General features: G+C 40.7%; 1 protein-coding gene across 40 annotated transcripts in view; it reads left to right on the forward strand.

Annotated features, from left to right (window-relative positions):
* The window catches only part of FNDC3B (fibronectin type III domain containing 3B), a 361,710-nt gene that overhangs the window by 63,648 nt on the left and 281,386 nt on the right, over window positions 1-16,676 (forward strand). For 38 of the 40 annotated variants that reach the window (XM_086394520.1, XM_086394600.1, XM_086394566.1 and 35 more), the window contains one exon: window positions 9,760-9,898. In XM_086394520.1, coding sequence (XP_086250646.1) covers window positions 9,788-9,898 — 111 coding nt within the window. In that variant the 5' untranslated portion in view covers window positions 9,760-9,787. Of the gene's footprint in view, window positions 1-1,886; window positions 1,910-9,759; window positions 9,899-16,676 lie in introns of those variants that run through there. The other 2 variants (XM_086394588.1, XM_086394602.1) reach the window with 2 other exon arrangements.

The raw sequence follows: 16,676 nt of genomic DNA on the forward strand, positions 1-16,676 counted from the left end.
ATATTTTCAGTTATTCTCATCTTTGGATAAAGTATGTGACAAAGTTAGCTTGGATGTGAGTGAAAATAAGGGCTCATAGCTTTGGAATGTTCTTTTGTAGATGCTAGACTGTCATCCTTGAGATGTGAGAGAGGGATGTGAGATTTATTGTGCTGCGTGTATCCAGAGTCTAGGTGTTCTAATAAAAATGTCTAATTACATCTGCAGACCTCTTTAAACACTGTTTAAAAACAATGAACAAAACAAATGGACCTTTTGTTGGTAAACTTTTTTTTTTTAGTTGGGCCACCTTTCCTTTTTAGTTAATATTTGTAGAACTGAGCTGTTTATGTGTGGACGTGGATCCGAGGTCCAGAGATTGTGTATATATAATGATGCAGTTTTTAAAAAAGTTTTTGTGTTTCATTAAAGATTTGAGGTATATTGGAGGGGCTGTGGAAGCAGCCAACCACTTTATATTCATGGAGAATTATAAAAATAGCCTTGATGCATTAATGTTTACATATGATCCTCAGACATGTAGACGATTTCTCCTTCTCAGGAAATAGTGCTTTCCTTATATAGTAGTTTTGAGTTCAGACGTGACTGTGCTAAATTAGAATAAAGAGAGCATCTATGGATTCTTAAAGGTGGGGCCTATACATTAGACTACTTGACATCTCTCGTTAGCCTCTGGAGCACAGTGGACAGTTCTTTTTTTATTTGTTGTTTGAATCACATATTACTTATTTTAATCCATGACAGCAGTGGTGGTGGTGTTTTTAATCTAAACTCAATTTCACAGGATTTCTCCTGTGGATTTAAATGTTGCCACTTAATTCTCCTGTGTTTATAGTTGGATGCTAAAAGCAAGAATGTTTTTAAGGTTAGGAACCTTTTCAGACAACTGTGATTTAACTTCACTAATGAACTCATATCAGACAAGAAGACAAATTCCAGACTATTTGTGCCTCAACCAACCAGCTGGGTGCATACCTCCAGGTACTGCTCATGTCTCAAGAAGTTTTTCTGCATGAACAGTTATCACCACTCCTTCTCTCATTCAAGTGGCAAGCCATGGCAAGAGTCTTTCTTTCACAGCTGTGTAGAACTCAGCTGTAAAATTAGATTTCATTGGCATAAAAGCACAGTGATTACTATCACTATTTACTCAGTACATTCTTTTTTCAACATTTTCTTTAGGTTCTTCCTCGCTTATCCAGGAGGCCCAGATTATATTCATATGAGTGAGAGGAACTAATAGGTTTTTATAGAGTTTGAGTAAACTTCTTTTTTCAGTTTTCATTTAATCTGTATGAAGTAAGCACTATAGGCAGAGGTGTTTTGAAAGATAATAGAGCAAAAAGAAACCTTGAAGGTGAATCTATAACCGTGTCATTTGGTAAAAGGAAGAATTAAGTGTCCAGATTTAAAGCTGATGATTGGTAAACCTCAGATTAGAACTCATGTTTTCCAGAACTCAGTCTTGGGGTCTCTCTGCTTTAGTGCTCTTATTGTTCCTATAACGTACTGGTGGGCGTTTGAACAGTTTTTAGTGGAGGGGCTGTGAAAAATTCTAATAAGCATCTTTAAATTTCTCTCCATATCCTGTTTGAGGGCGCAGTTCGATTCAGTTTTCAGGAGGGCGTTTGCCTGTACAGGTGCCGTTCCTCATGGTTGCCTGCAGTGTGGGAGAGACGGTACAAAGAAAAGCACTGAACCACCTCCAGCCTTGCCTCCCAATGGCAGTGCCCCACATCAGGCTCCCAAGTGGCCACGTGCTTATTCCACACAGTCAGCGCCAATGCCACGGCCGCTGCTGTAGCTGTTACCAGAGGGAGAGAAAAGTCCTGCTTTCACAGTGGGGGGAACATGGTAGAAACTGGCTGATGTGTCTTGATGGATGAGCAGCTTTTTCTCAATTTCAGAGGTAAAGCAGGTGGCATCATGTTTCTATTTTGTTTTCATTTTTTTTTTCTATTGATGCTATTGTTGGTGTTTCTATAGTTATTATCAGAAAGCTGTTTCTCATTTTGCTCAGAAGGCTAGAACCGTTTAGAGAATTTCTAGGTCTTGAAGTATCAGTCAGGGGTTTATCTTTCAAAACCAGAATGGAGCAGGAAGGTAAGAGGTTTCTCTGATGAAAATAGCAATGATACTTTGATACCCCATTACTTATAAGAATGTGTATGCTGCTGCTACTGCTGCTAAGTCGCTTCAGTCGTGTCCGACTCTGTGCGACCCCATGGATGGCAGCCCACCAGGCTCCTCCGCCCATGGGATTTTCCAGGCAAGAGTACTGGAGTGGGTTGCCATTGCCTTCTCCAAGAATGTGTATAACTAACTTTTAAAAAACTTTTTCTTCTCTTTCTCTTTCAATAACTCTTTCCCTTCCTCATCTCTGCCTCTTTGTTTTCCTAAATCTGGCTAATAGGACGACACATGAGGAAGCTGTCAGTTCTTGTGACTGAGGGCATGTGTACACAGTGGCCACCTGTATGAGAAGGAAGTCCAGAAAGCAGTTTTTCTTTCTTTTTTCTGGGCTGTATGAGTCTCTGTCAAATTTTGACTTTTTAAGATTTTTCTTTCTTTACCACAGTCATGGCATATACAAGTGTGAATCAGCTGTACAAATGTTTGTTGTAATAAATTAAATTTTATTAGGCTTAGGTTTTTCTTTGGGAGTCATTAAGAACCTTGTAATCACTCATAAAACATTAGCTCTCTGATAATTATATTGTTTTAAAAGAGATACAGTAATTTCATAGTAACCTCTCACACCCATCTGCCTCAAACACAACACAGCAAAACAAAGCCCCACTTCTTTTTTTTGTGATTCAGTGAGTTCATCATATCATCATTTTGTCTACTAATTTTGACTCCTTGCTGTGTTGAATCGGGAAAAAAAATTTCTTTTCCTTATTACTATTTAAGAAAAATGGCTAGAACATTTTCCTGGTGAGTTTGTGACAATTTTCTGACATGTGGTCCAGAGTAGATTTTTACTGTTAGAAGTCAGTAAGTATTTTTAGCAGAGAAGGAGCTTTTGTTGAAGTATGAATCAAGCTATGATTTTACTAATGTGCCCAAGAGCATATTCTTCTCAGGCTGCAGAACAGGCAAGTAGCAAGCAAAACATTTTCATGCTGCTTAGATTTTGTGAAGGTGATTGGTTAATGTATATTTTATTGGAAAAGATTCAAGCTTTATGGAATCACAGTTAACTTTTAGTGGTATGAATTCTGAGGGCTTCTCTCATAGCTCAGCTGGTAAAGAACCCTCCTGCAATTCAGGAGACCCCAATTCGATTCCTGGGTTGGGAAGCTCCCCTGGAGAATGGATAGGCTACCCACTACAGTATTCGTGGGCTTCCCTGGTGACTCAATGATAAAGAATCTGCCTGTAATGCAAGAGACCTGGGTTTGATCCCTGGGTTGGGAAGATCCCCTGGAGGAGGGCATGGCAACCCACTCCAGTATTCTTGCCTGGAGAATCTCATGGACAGAGGAGCCTGCCGGGCTACAGTCTCTGGGATCGTGAAGAGTTGGACATGGACTGAGCAACTAAGCACTGCACACATGGTATGAATTCTGAAGATGGTTTTATTTATTAGATTATTTGCATAATTGCTTTATAGGTCTTAATTGATTTCTATACATCGATTTCCCATTCATCAAGAAACCCCTTTTGCTTCTGAAAGTGCATTTGAATTGCAGATAGAAGCAAAAAGTTAAAATTGATGATGTGGTTTTTTTTTTTTTTTTTAAGAAAAAATTAAGGTATGATTGACACAATGCTTTCTTCTTATTGGTTCTCATTCTACTTTTACTTTTTCTGCACTTCCCTGGGATGGTTTAGAATAGGTCAAAAGTCAGGTGTAGGTAAAGTGAGCCTGGGAGCCTGCACCTTGGCGCTGCCCTGAGATTTAACTCAGGGAGTCCATCTCCTTTCACCCCGCGGGGTCATTTCATTTGGCACTGATGGTTTTGCTTTGTTCCTTTTGGTGCTCTTGGGGTTCTTTTCCTCTTGTCATCTGAAACTAATTTGTGTACTGTACTGCTCACTCACATCTTGAATTAATGTAAGGAAATTTGGGTCATTGGCCCATGGAGTGAGGTGCGGGACATTTTGTTACTCATTTGAAGGCCAGGCCCACAGACTTAAAACTCTCCCAGCAGTGATGAAGGCTTTGATTTTTTTCAAGTTAGAAATTCTTCCTAGTATATAACTGCTTTCTCTGGCCTTTGGAAATGGATCTGTGGTTCTCTCCTGAGAATCAGTTTTCTTTTTTAAATTAAATTGGCCGTATGTTTCTTAGTATAGTTTGGGGCCAAAATACCATGGAAAACCTTTTTAGACTTGGAGTGAGGGAAGCAAAAGAAAAGGAAAAAGTAATAACTCAGTGCCTAGAGTAATGTAAAAACTGAAGACCCTTTGTAATATTATTTTAAAGTAAGGTGTTTTGTAAAAGCTTTAGGGTCATATTTGGACAGAACTAAATGTCTTACTAACAGTGAGGATCTGTTGTTCAGCGTGCCCAGCCCCCATCCTTGCCATTAGCGTACTTCTTTGGCGCTGGGCCTCCCTGCAGGTAAGAAAGGAAACAAACGACTTGCTTTCAAGAGGGAGGGAAGTCAGCTGCAAGTGCTCTCGTGGCATCCCTTCCCTGTCAGTCAAAAGAACAGAACTGGCCAGGCATGAAGCACTTGTGGTTTTATGCTAGGATGTGTGGTTAGGGGAGAGGTTGTGATGGCCTGTGGTTGTCACTGAATTCTTTGAACTGGAAGCATGGGTAAGTAAGAATTAAAAAGAATAGCACTGAAACCTTGGAGCTCTGTGTGTGGAAAAGAAAATATTCGGAGCATTAGAAAAAAACATCGTAGTAGAGGTCGGGAGAAGGCAATGGCACCCCACTCCAGTACTCTTGCCTGGAAAATCCCATGGACGGAGGAGCCTGGTAGGCTGCAGTCCATGGGGTCGCTAAGAGTCAGACATGACTGAGCAACTTCATTTTCACGCACTGGAGAAGGAAATGGCAACCCACTCCAGTGTTCTTGCCTGGAGAATCCCAGGGATGGGGGAGCCTGGCGGGCTGCCGTCTACGGGGTCACGCAGAGTCGGACACGACTGAAGCGACTTAGCAGCAAAAGCAGCAGTAGAGGTCATCTGTTTTCCATTGGTTTATTCTGATTAGTTTTGTAGTACATTTATTGACTCTGTATTTGTAAAGGGGACTTCCCTGGTGGCTAGATGGTAAACCGTCTGCCTACAATGCAGGAGACCCGGGTTTAATCTCTGGGTTGGGAAGATCTCCTGGAGAAGGAAATGGCAACCCACTCCAGTATTCTTGCCTGGAAAATCCAAGAATGAATTTATTGCGAAAACTCGGTGGTGTGTGAGGACAGTGTGGATGTGGAAAAGCCTTGAGTAAAATGCATGAGTTCTGTGATTGCTTTGGCCTACTCAGATACACATCTGTCTAGGGCAGAAGGAACCCAGACCAGGATAATGGGGGTTTTGTCAGGATGATTTCTCTTGAGACTTTCTGACTGACACGAAAAGCGGTTACAGCTCAGTCATCCAGGGATCACGGATGCAGGGCACAGAGTGGAGCTTCTGAGACCCCAGAAACCACTCCTCTATGTGTATAGAACTAACAACCTGGCTTCCCAGCCCAAGGAAGATTAAGATAGCAAATTGAGTGTGATTCTCAGAGTTGAGGAGGTGTGGTTTGAGGTATAGCCTAATGAGGAAGAGAGGAAAAAACAGAATTTAAACATAAGAACTCAAAGTAGGGGTGAATTTCTCTGAGTAGGTAAGGTCAAAATGCCTAGGAACTCCCTACTACATCACCTTGTGACTGAGCATAGTATTATAAACAGTGACCCTACATCCCTAATAAAAAATAAAGTTATGGCCAGCCTGCTCTATAATGAAGTTAGAAAATGTATAATTTCCACCCACAATCTTGGCAAATAAAGTTTTTGGTCCTTAAAGTTAACTGTTTGGATAGTAAGCCTTCTACATTCATTGCTTCATTTTAAAAATTCCATTTAAAAAGTTCAGTCATCTTTCTTAGGCATGTCACATTCTCCGGGTCTCCTCAGAGCAGTGGGGCTGAGGCACACCTGTTTAAATTGAGTACATGTGTAGTTTTGTTTGGATTACCAACCAAAACAGAGGAGACTCACTTTTTGGGGGGAGTGGTCACCATTTAATTATTGATGCATGGCAAGCCTTCCCCAGTCTTTTAACCTTCTTTAATTGTCAATGGCTAGGGCCGAGTGGTTTTCCCAATTTGCAGCCTGAACATTTGACTTTGTATTTGGAAAAGTCATTACTTCCTCCCAACCCATCTCCATCCCTAGGAAATAACCAAAACTAGGTACTAACCATAGTACAGTATTGCTTTATACCCTAAGTCTTATGTTTTGCATCTATGGTTTTCATTCTTTTATAATTCTTCTTCCTGCCTTTTCTCCTGTCCTTTCGACAGTCCATGGCACTAAATGGTTTCTGTTCCATGATGATTTAAGGACCGGTTGCCAGGCAGTTGCCTTGTTAAATAGCTGGGCATTATCTTGCCTAGAGATAATTTATTACTTTTTTTGTAGGTCCCTTGAATTCCAGGCAAATGAACGTATCCTCTGTATGTGCATGGAGTGTAGAAAGGGGTATTTACACCTTGTTGACTGTGTGAACCACCCCATCTAGATCAATCTCTTACCTTGTATTCTAGGCAGGATAAAGCCTGGTTTGCCTCTGGTGGACCTCTTGGGGACTAGAAAATAGGCCTTGGATTTTTAGCAAGCTGGTGTCCGAGGGTAAAGAGGATTAACAACTTTGGTTATGAGAAGTGAGACTCGATGGCAGAGTCTATTCATTCTTCCCTTTTTCTCTGTGATTAAAGGTCTGGTTGTTGGCTGGTTGCGTTGGGGCACTAGGAGTGTGGTGTTTATAAGTTCCCACTGTATGCTGTCTAAGGAGTTGATTGTATATATAGTTGACTTTTTTATGCACAGTTCCCCATCTTCCCCTGGCTTGTTCCCCTCTAAGTAATTTGCAACAACCACTGCACATCTGTGAGGCGGATAATCTATCATCTAGTAGGAAAGAAATACAGGACTCAGGCATCTTTTTTTTTTGTATGGAATAGCTACATTGCCCAAAGTTGCCTATATGAGTTTCAAAAGCAAATGCAATTATTTCTTTGTGCCAGCTGACTTTGTTTCTCTGGGATTTTTTTCAACTCTGTGTGGGCTCCCACCTTCTCTCATCTTACATTTATAAGACTTTCATGGAACTAGGAGGGGATCTATCCTTTTATCCCACAGTTGCAGAACCTGGAGTTTAACTACCCAACTTGGACCTGACATTTGTGCTTAAGAGCGCCAGCCCGTGGGGCTGGATTGCTGTATTTTGATGATAGCAAATCCTATTGTTTATCATGACGCCAACCAGAAGGTGTCTAAAATTGGAATTGTCAGTGTTAGGTATAATGTTGGAGTTGAGACATTCTTTGGTTTTAGCGATGGGTGGTTAGGAATGCCTGAACTTTTTTTCACTAGATCACAATTATGTCCTACTAGTACCTGTGTGCACTGAATGAAAAGAGGGTAGGTTCCATCCTTATGCTTGTCTGTGAGCTGATCAGGACTGTCCCTTGTGGGAGAGGGCTTTGGTGCTCACTACTTTAGCAGAGGGGAGGACAGAGGACAGAGCCACAGTCTCCATCATCTCACCAGCAAGTGCTTTGGGACTCTTCCTTGGAAGGAGTGAGGAAAAGGTGGGAGTGAGTGTGGAGTGCTTCTTTACGTGCAGATGCTTTATTCTCAGACCCCTCGTGTAAATTACTGCCCTGTTTATTCAACCTCCAGTGTTGAAGAATCATTAGATAAGACACCACGCTTAAGAAATTAGGCCTGTGTAATACCAGTTTGAGGAAAAGTAATCATTTCTCTCCTTGTGCACTCGTAGGGTTAAGTATATTTGAAATAAAATTGAAATGGATATTAGTACTCTTTTAGTAGTACTACTCAAAATCAAGCAGTTGATGTCTTCATGGTGTCAGTGGAAGTTATCTTGGTTAATTTTATTGTGAAAAAAATCTGTTTCCTACATTAGGATAAACTATTGGGCTTTGAGTTTTGTATTTTTATTTGCTTAGAAACTGAGTAATTGCCTCATAAAACAGCATGATGGTACTGTTAACACTGAATTATAAGACTTGTTATTATAGAATGTGCTTCCCTAGTTGGGAAATGACTTTGTTGTTTGGTACTTAAAATAATTAGTTTTTCCAAATGGGGTTATAATGAATAGTGTAAAATTTTACCGATTTAAAATAAAAAATTTATAATCTCTTGGGTGGTTTGTATGCATCATTTGATACTTCCAGGGAAGGGATTTCTTTTGGGTGGGCTTGAGGGGAGGGAAATATATTTAATGTTCAGAATGGAGGTTTTAAGAAATATTTCTGTCACACTTGAGACAAATTAGAGATAGTCATTAAAGGACTTGACCTGCTATTTTGCCTGATTTGGATATTGAGTATTAAAGGATAAAAGTCTTGAATTTGAATTTTTGGGAACTTTATTATAAATGAGAAAAAATTTAAAATGGACTACATGGCAGTTTATTTCTGAACTGATTTAAAATAGTGTGTGCATGTGGGTATTTTTCTCCTTTGTCTATGCTATTAAACTTTTTGTGGCAAAAATTTTAGACATAAGTGAAGGATGGGTAAATACTTCTTAAAGAATACATATCTTAAATAGGAATTTATTGTGTTCCTGCTGTTTTATTGAAAAGCTAGATAGTCGTGGCAGGTACTATTATGGAATGAGAGTGGGCTTTGTGTTGTTTTGAATTCATACATGAAAATCATTTATTCTGTGGAAACCATGAAATGTGCCTGTAAGCCTTACTCTGTACAAGGTACTGTAGGTGCTGTCAGGCACAGGGAAGTTCAAGATAGGCACAAGTAATAAAGCTGCAAATAGGCAACAGGATAAATGCAGTTCAAGGGGATGATGGGAGAGAGAATTAGAACTTGATTAATTACTGAGTTAATAGCAAGGTCAGAAATTGCAACAACTGCAGTGTAGGTAGTTAACCTTTGCTTGGAGTAACTGCTTATGAACAGTATTTTGATCCTAGTGAAAGAGAAAAACTTTTCTTAGAAGTCATGCTCTTTGGCTTCATTTTTTGTAATTACCTTAGAGATAGCATGATAAATGTTCATTTGACACTTCTATCTTCTCAAATTATCTCATTTTATTCTGAGGAATATCTCTGGGTTTAGGGGACTTAAATTTCTAAATAACAAGGCTGAGGAACTGGAGGTTGTGTTTACTTGACTGCTTAGAGACTCAGGTCTGTGGTCTCCAATTTCAAGCTGTTTTTCTTGGGTTTTGCTGTCTGTGCTTAGTTGTTCAGTCATGTTTGACTCTTTGCAGCCCCATGAACTGTAGCCCACGAGGCTCTTCTGTCCATGGAATTCTCCAGGCAAGAGTGTTGGAGTGGGTTGCCATTCCCTTCTCTAGGGATCTTCCCAACCCACGGATTGAACCTAGGTCTCCTCATGGCGGGCGGATTCTTTAACAATTGAGCTGCCTGGGAAGCCACCCTGGGTTTTGCTTCATCCCTTCTAAATCCGACACCAGTTGGAACAATTTGAGTTTCAGCTGACCTCATGACAGTGCACTTAAATAGCTGACTTGTTACAGGTGAATTTTTGTGGTCTTGAGTTCTTTTTACAAAATGGTGATTTTCTTGCAGGAAGCCAGTTGAGGGAAATTCTCCATGAATGTACGTCACAATGATGATGACCGACCAGATCCCTCTGGAACTGCCACCATTGCTGAACGGAGAGGTTGCCATGATGCCTCACTTGGTGAATGGAGATGCGGCTCAGCAGGTAGGTGCATTAAGAGAGGATTTAAGTTGTCCAAGTGGGAAACATTAGCCCAGAAATTGTTTTATTTTGAGATTCAAAGATCTCTGATCTTGAACCTTTGTCATTCTCTAGAGGTCGTTTCCATTGTAGAATCACTATATGATTTTTTAAAATATCAGAAGTTGTAGTTTTTGAGAAGAGCAAACTTTACCTAATCCATCTGGTATTCTTCAAGCATCAAAAACAAGTGTCTGACTTTTGAAATGAATCATTTTGAAAATATGTAAAAGTTTTTGGAATAAAGTAGTGTTTACTCATGTCGTGTATTATACTTGACTGATTTTTCTTGATTGGCCAGAGCAGGATGCCCAGAGGTTGGGTCAGGTTTTGATCTCATCCAGGAGGTGACTGACCCCGACAAGACACACAGGTGTGTGTGAACCCACCCTGGCTCCTGGAGCAGTCCTTCCAAGTCCTGGCTCCAGGGCAGCAAGTCTGCTGCTGTGAAAATGATAGTCATTGTTTTCTGTAAGACTCCTTTCTTTGTCACTAGCTACTTAACATTGCAGAGTAGAAAAGTTATTCCTGAGCTCATTCCTGTAGCACTTGGGAAAAAATTTAAACAGTAAGTAAAACTTCAAAAATTATTAGAGACAGATATTATCTCTGATAACATAAATTTTTTCTCAGCTCCCAAAGTCCACCATCTGATCAGGGCCAAGGTCTGTGAGCTGGTTATGGGCTGGGAAGTGCAGCCTTCTCTGTATTCTGCCTTCTAGGTCTCCCCTTTGGTACCCCCTGGTCCCGCCTGAGAGGGAGCTTCCCAATGCATGGAAACGCTTCCTCCTTCACCATTCCTTCCCTCCCTTGGGGCACAAGCTCCTCTCTAGAAGTTCTCTGTTGTCTCTTCCCTTTTTATTTCTTTATCTTTGTCCTACCTCATTCCAGGGAGCTTAGCCTGTGCCCCTAGAGGCCTGGAGTCTTTTGCTGTCACCTAGAAGTTGCTTCGTAGGAGTGGTTCCATATCTTGATGAGTTATTTGTGGAGAGGCTGGTGATCTCCCCTGTCTCCTTGTCTTACTCCTCCGCCATCTTCTTCCACTCCTGAATTTTTTAATTGACTACTAAAAGTGGTTCCATCAGTCTGGTACTAAATAAATGCCACTTTTTATATTTGTATAGTTCTTTAGAAGTATAAAAGTAGGTGTCTTTGTTTTATCGAAAGTAGAATTGGGAATGATTGCTTGGAAAATATTTATGCAAAATATATTAATAATTCAGATAAGTTAATTGGCCATTTGATGTCAGTCCGCACCCCCCCCCCCCCCCGCCCCTGTCTGTCGTACTACATTAACACTCTATCCGGCATAGTACATTAATACTTTGTATATACGTCTGATGGGTCTTGCTTTGCTGTTTAATGATTTATATATGTTACTTTCTCCTGCATTAGACCGTGAACTTCTTAAGAGCAAAGAATGTCTAATAGGTGCTCAATAAATGTTTGTCAGTTGAATAAATTTCTTCCTGTCTTGCCACTGATGGAAGTACCTCCTTTCCTGACTCCTGATTCTCTCTCTTGGCTCATTTCCACCAATCTACTGTTAGATCTTTTATCTTAAACACACAAATAGCTATACGTCTGGCCCACTCAACAAAAACAACCCCCCCGTTCCTTGACTCCACATTCCCCAACCCCCCTGCCCCCAGTTATATCTCATATCTCTGCTCCCTTTACAACAGTACTTCTCTAAATAGAGCCTCTGCTTCCTTGCCTCCATTGCTCTTCATTTCCAGAGCCTCCACTGGCTGCTCCTCCTCTCTGTGTTCTAGACTATCAGCAAGTCCTGTTGACCTTATCTCAGGAACGTTGCTGAAACCATATTTTGCCATGTCTACTTCAGTTCTGTGACTGTTCCTAGATTCTGAGCCAACATTGCTCACCAGGGGTAGGACGGTTCTTCTCAACTGGTCTTGCTGCTTTTACTTTTGCCCTACCAGAAAACATTTGCCACACATCAATCTGCTAAAACTGTAAAAATGTACCATGTCACTGCCCTGCTCAGAGCTGTCCTGTTCACCTGAGATGAAATCTGAGTGCAGCCCTGCAGCTGGTCAGCCTCCTGTGACTAGTGCTTGCCTCTCTACCTCATCCTCTCACTGCTCTGCTCCGGCCCAAGGTCTCAAAATGCCATGAATAGTTTCAAGGTGCATGTGGTGTATGGTTTCCTTTCTTTTCACTAATTAAACTAATTTAAAAAAGGGCTAGTTGGTTCCTGGTGGTTCATGGTCAAGACTCGGTGCTTCTACTGCTTGGGGTGCTGGTTCAGTCAGTGGTTGAGGAACTAAGAACGCGTGTGCCTCAAAAAAAAAAAAAAAGAGAGGTAGGTCAAGGTATTCAAAGTGACTAAACTTGAAAAACAACTCCAGTCTCTCAGGTATCTCTTGATTCCATTTTGCTTACATACCTGGGAGACCTGAGACCACCCATCTGTGTAGCTGTGCACCATTTTTGTGTTTTGATGATTTCTCCCTTGTTTCTGTAATTCATTTTGTTTAGAGTAGTGGTTTGTAGTTTATAAGCCAGCATACAGAACCCTTAGAATTTTCCAGTTTTCCCTTCAGAAGTAAACTCCCAGAAATGACCAGAGACTAAAAAGGCTACACTTCCTTGGAAGGCCTTGTCGTATTTTCTACTCCACATATTGACCTCAGCTCTTAAGTAGAAACTGTGTAATAATATAGGTTAATAAGATCATGTTTTGATTTCACCTAAGAAGCTTTCTGTAAAGCCAAGAAATGGGAAAACTTGTTCATCTGTTTTATACACAGTCACAAACATCAAGCTTTGTCAGACCAGGGTACACTTACTGTAAACAAATCTCATTGGAAGGAAATATTTCAGTCTTTCTAATTTGCAAATATGTCTGATTGTGCTAGAAGCATTGACGTTTAGGCGTTTAGGTTATGTGGGCCAAGCTGTTGATTGATATTACCCCTAAATTTCCCTTAATGGGGAACAACTGTTAATTGGGCAGGATGTGTTTGAACAGCCCGAGGTTTATCATGCCTTGATGTTGCCTCTATGTCACTGTGGCTTAGCCGAGACAGTGGCCTGTGTGCCTCTTTTTTGCCTCTTTCTGTCCCCAGAGCCCCTCATTCCCTTGAGCCTTCACTCTTTCCTTTGGGTCCTAACAGTTGTGTCAGAGTTGACTGTGGTAGACCTTCAGGCCTGTGTGTGGGACCTGGGCTAAGGCTCAAGGGGAAGGCAGACCCAAGGAGCAAGCAAAACTAAAAATGATGGAGGAATAGCAGAGAGAGGTAGCGGGGAGGGAGAGCGAGGGGATCACCAGAAAGAACAGGGACCAAAAGTGAGGATTCAACAGTCAGAAGCTGCCCGAGATTTGAGTTCTTGCCTGGGGCGCCTGCTGGTGTTTGCTGCTTGGATGTGCGCTACGATGCTCAGATGGGTTTGTATGAAAGGATCAGGATGCAGGGGACACACCAGAGGGAAGAGTCTGTATAATGTCTTCTGAGGCTTTAACTGTGTTGTCCCTTGAGGCCAATACTTTTTAACAAGGACCATGTGGAGGCACCAGGCTGACTTAAGTGACAGACTTTGCAGATACTGTCCTGTCAGACCCATGGGGTGAGAGACACTGGATCCACTTCTCCCACTACACCATCCTAAAGAGCTGCCCGCTGGCCACGGGCTCTCCCTCTGCATTTCTGTTAGGAGTGGATCTAGTGAAGCTCACCGTGTATGTGTTTACAATGTTCTTAATACTTTGCAGCTGTGCTGAGGACATTCTAAACATTTCTATATATGCAAAAGAACCACCACAGTTATGAGAAAGCTCTTCAGTCACCTCAGCCCTCCTCCTCCTGATTTCTGTCCTGTTGGTTTCTGGATTTAATTAAGATGAGTTCTTGGCAAGATTCTCTGCTCTGTTCTGGCTCTAAGAAACACTGTTAATTTTCGTTATCAGAAGTCATGTTAAGGTTGAAACCTAGGTTTGTCATTTTGTATAAGTAGCAGGAAAAGGATGATTCTTTTCTTAAAATGAAAAGCCATCCTCGATTATGAATGAAGATTTAAAGTATATCATCAACTGAACAAATGAGCAAGAATAACAGTAACAAATATACAAGGTGGATAGAAAGAACTTACTTAATAGCTCTGAGATATATAATCCATATGCCATGTGAAGTGAAGTGAAAGTCCCTCAGTTCAGTTCTGTTCAGTTGCTCAGTCGTGTCGGACTCTTTGCGACCCCATGAATTGCAGCACACCAGGCCTCCCTGTCCATCACCAACTCCCGAAGTTCACTCAGACGCACGTCCATCAAGTCAGTGATGCCATCCAGCCATCTCATCCTCTGTTGTCCCCTTCTCCTCCTGCCCCCAATCCCTCCCAGCATCAGAGTCTTTTCCAATGAGTCAACTCTTCGCCTGAGGTGGCAAAAGTATTGGAGTTTCAGCTTTAGCACCATTCCTTCCAAAGAAATCCCAGGGCTGATCTCAGCATAGTGTTTTTGAGGCTTGGCCATGTTGTCATGTGTATCACTACAGACATATCTTGGAGATATTGTGAGTTTCAGTTCCAAAGAACTGCAATAAAGCCAATATTGCAATAAAGTGAGTCACATGAATTTTTTGGTTTCTTGGTGCATGTAAACATTCTGTTTATATTGTGTAGACTTTTAACTGTGCATGTCTAAAAAAAAGTACATACCTTAATTTAAAAATATTTTGTTGCTAAAAAATGCTAACCATCTGAGCCTTCAGTGAGTCGTAATCTTTTTATAATACAGTAACATCAAAGGTCATGATTGCAGATCACCATAATGATTATAATAATAATGAAAAAGTTTGAAATATTGTAAGAATTACCAGAATGTGACATAGAACTTAAAGCGAGCAAATACTTTTGGAAAAATGGCGCTGATAGACTTATTCCACACAGAGTTGCCATGTTAAACCTTTAATTTGTAAAAAACCAATTATTTGTGAAGCTCAATAAAGCAAAAACATGCACTAAAATGAGGTATCCCTGTCCTTTATAGCTCTTTTTTGCTTTTAGCTTTTTTATTGCCTAAGAATACTCTAGTGTTCATCATTTGATGGACATTTGGATTGTTTCCACTTTTTGTAGTTATTAGGAATAATACTTCTATGAATGTATGTGTACAAATTTTTGTGTGGATGTGTGTTTTTGTTTCTCATATACATACACCTAGAAGTAAAATTGAGCAGCTTATTTAAAATTAAAAAAAATTTTTTTTGAACAGCTTTAACTATTGTTTTCTGAATTAAAAAAAATTTTCTAATTTCTGCTTGCTCTCACTGTAATCTTGCCCTCTCACTCCTCCTTTCCACCCCAAATCTCAAAGAGAGGCTGACAGTCTTGACACGAGAGGCCTTGTAACTGTGAGTAGTAGTGAACACGTGGATTGCAGTTTGCAGTAATAATTTTCCTGAAACGTTTGTACAAGTTACGTTTTCCTCATTGACGGTGATGCTGAAGAGTCTGATCCAAAACTGCGCTTCCTCATGTTTGGTTCCTCTTGTCTCACTGTAATTTCTTCTACCTCTAAATAGATCAGCGTAGCTAAATAAAGTTTACTTCCCTTAATATGCCTAACCACATATTATTCTTGAGTTGTAAAGCTTAGGTTTCCACCTGAGTTTTTGTGTGTGGCTTTATAAATTACAGTGAATGTCCTTCAGTAGTCAAAATATTGCATTTCACACATTACATTTTAGAACCTAACAGTGTATCACCTATCTTTGTTATGAACTTTCAGCACATTTTGGAGATTTTAAGAAGTAACAGCTTGTTTTGAGCATGAAAGGATGAACATGAGCCCAATTTCCAACTTGTTTTGTTGGTTTAGTATTTTAATAATCTCTTAAGAAGAATTACAGCAGCTACAGGTAAATAAAGAAACCATTAGGCTATGAGCAGAGTGTTCACATATAATTGACTGATTTGCTTATGTAATCTGTGACACTGACAGACCTACATGATGGCGACATGCCACTTTATATACTTAGTGACACTCGTCATGTACGTATTATTAGGGCAGTGGGGTGGGGATAGAGTTAGATGTCACCTTGTCCTAACTAAGAATTCAGAACACAGAGAGCACCTGGAGCATGTTTTGTCATTTTTATTTCTTATATTTTGCTTTTTTTTCCTTTTCTTTTTCATGCCTCTTTTTCAGGTAGTAGATCTCCTTAAATGTAAACAGAAAACTTTCTGGGACACACTACTCACAGTTACAAGGCCTCTCGTGTCAAGACTGTCAGCCTCTCTTCTTTGAGATTTGGGGTGGAAAGGAGGAGTGAGAGGGCAAAGCATTCCCTGGAAGACAAGTTACCTCAGTCATGTCCAATTGTCTTGACTTTTGCCCGTTTTGGTTGATCAGCATTTAGCATGTCATTTCATTGGGAGTGAGGTTTTTCCCCCTTTGGTTTCTTCTTTTTGAAAGCCTTTGTTTCCCTCAGACAGCATATGCAGCCAGAGTTTCCCCAGCGCATTCTTTTGAGTACACGTTTCCAGACAGCTCATTAAATATGTTAAAATGTTCCATGTTCAGATGGTGCTCGTCATCAGCATGTCTTCTGCATCAAATGTTCTTCTCCTCCTAGTCCAGTGGCCTTTTCTGTTCAGGTTGACATCTTCCTAACAACGTTTCCCTGGACAGCTCCCTTCTTGCCATCAGTAGTTCAGATCCTGTCGCCACACAGGTTTACTCTTCAAACATACGGACGGCCACCGTGTCAGGGGGACGCAG

The sequence above is a fragment of the Bos grunniens genome, chromosome 1 (genome assembly GCF_055505025.1).
Source record: "Bos grunniens cultivar Pamir isolate PY7600 chromosome 1, Bosgru_T2T1.0, whole genome shotgun sequence".
In the NCBI taxonomy this organism is placed as follows: Eukaryota; Metazoa; Chordata; class Mammalia; order Artiodactyla; family Bovidae; genus Bos; species Bos grunniens.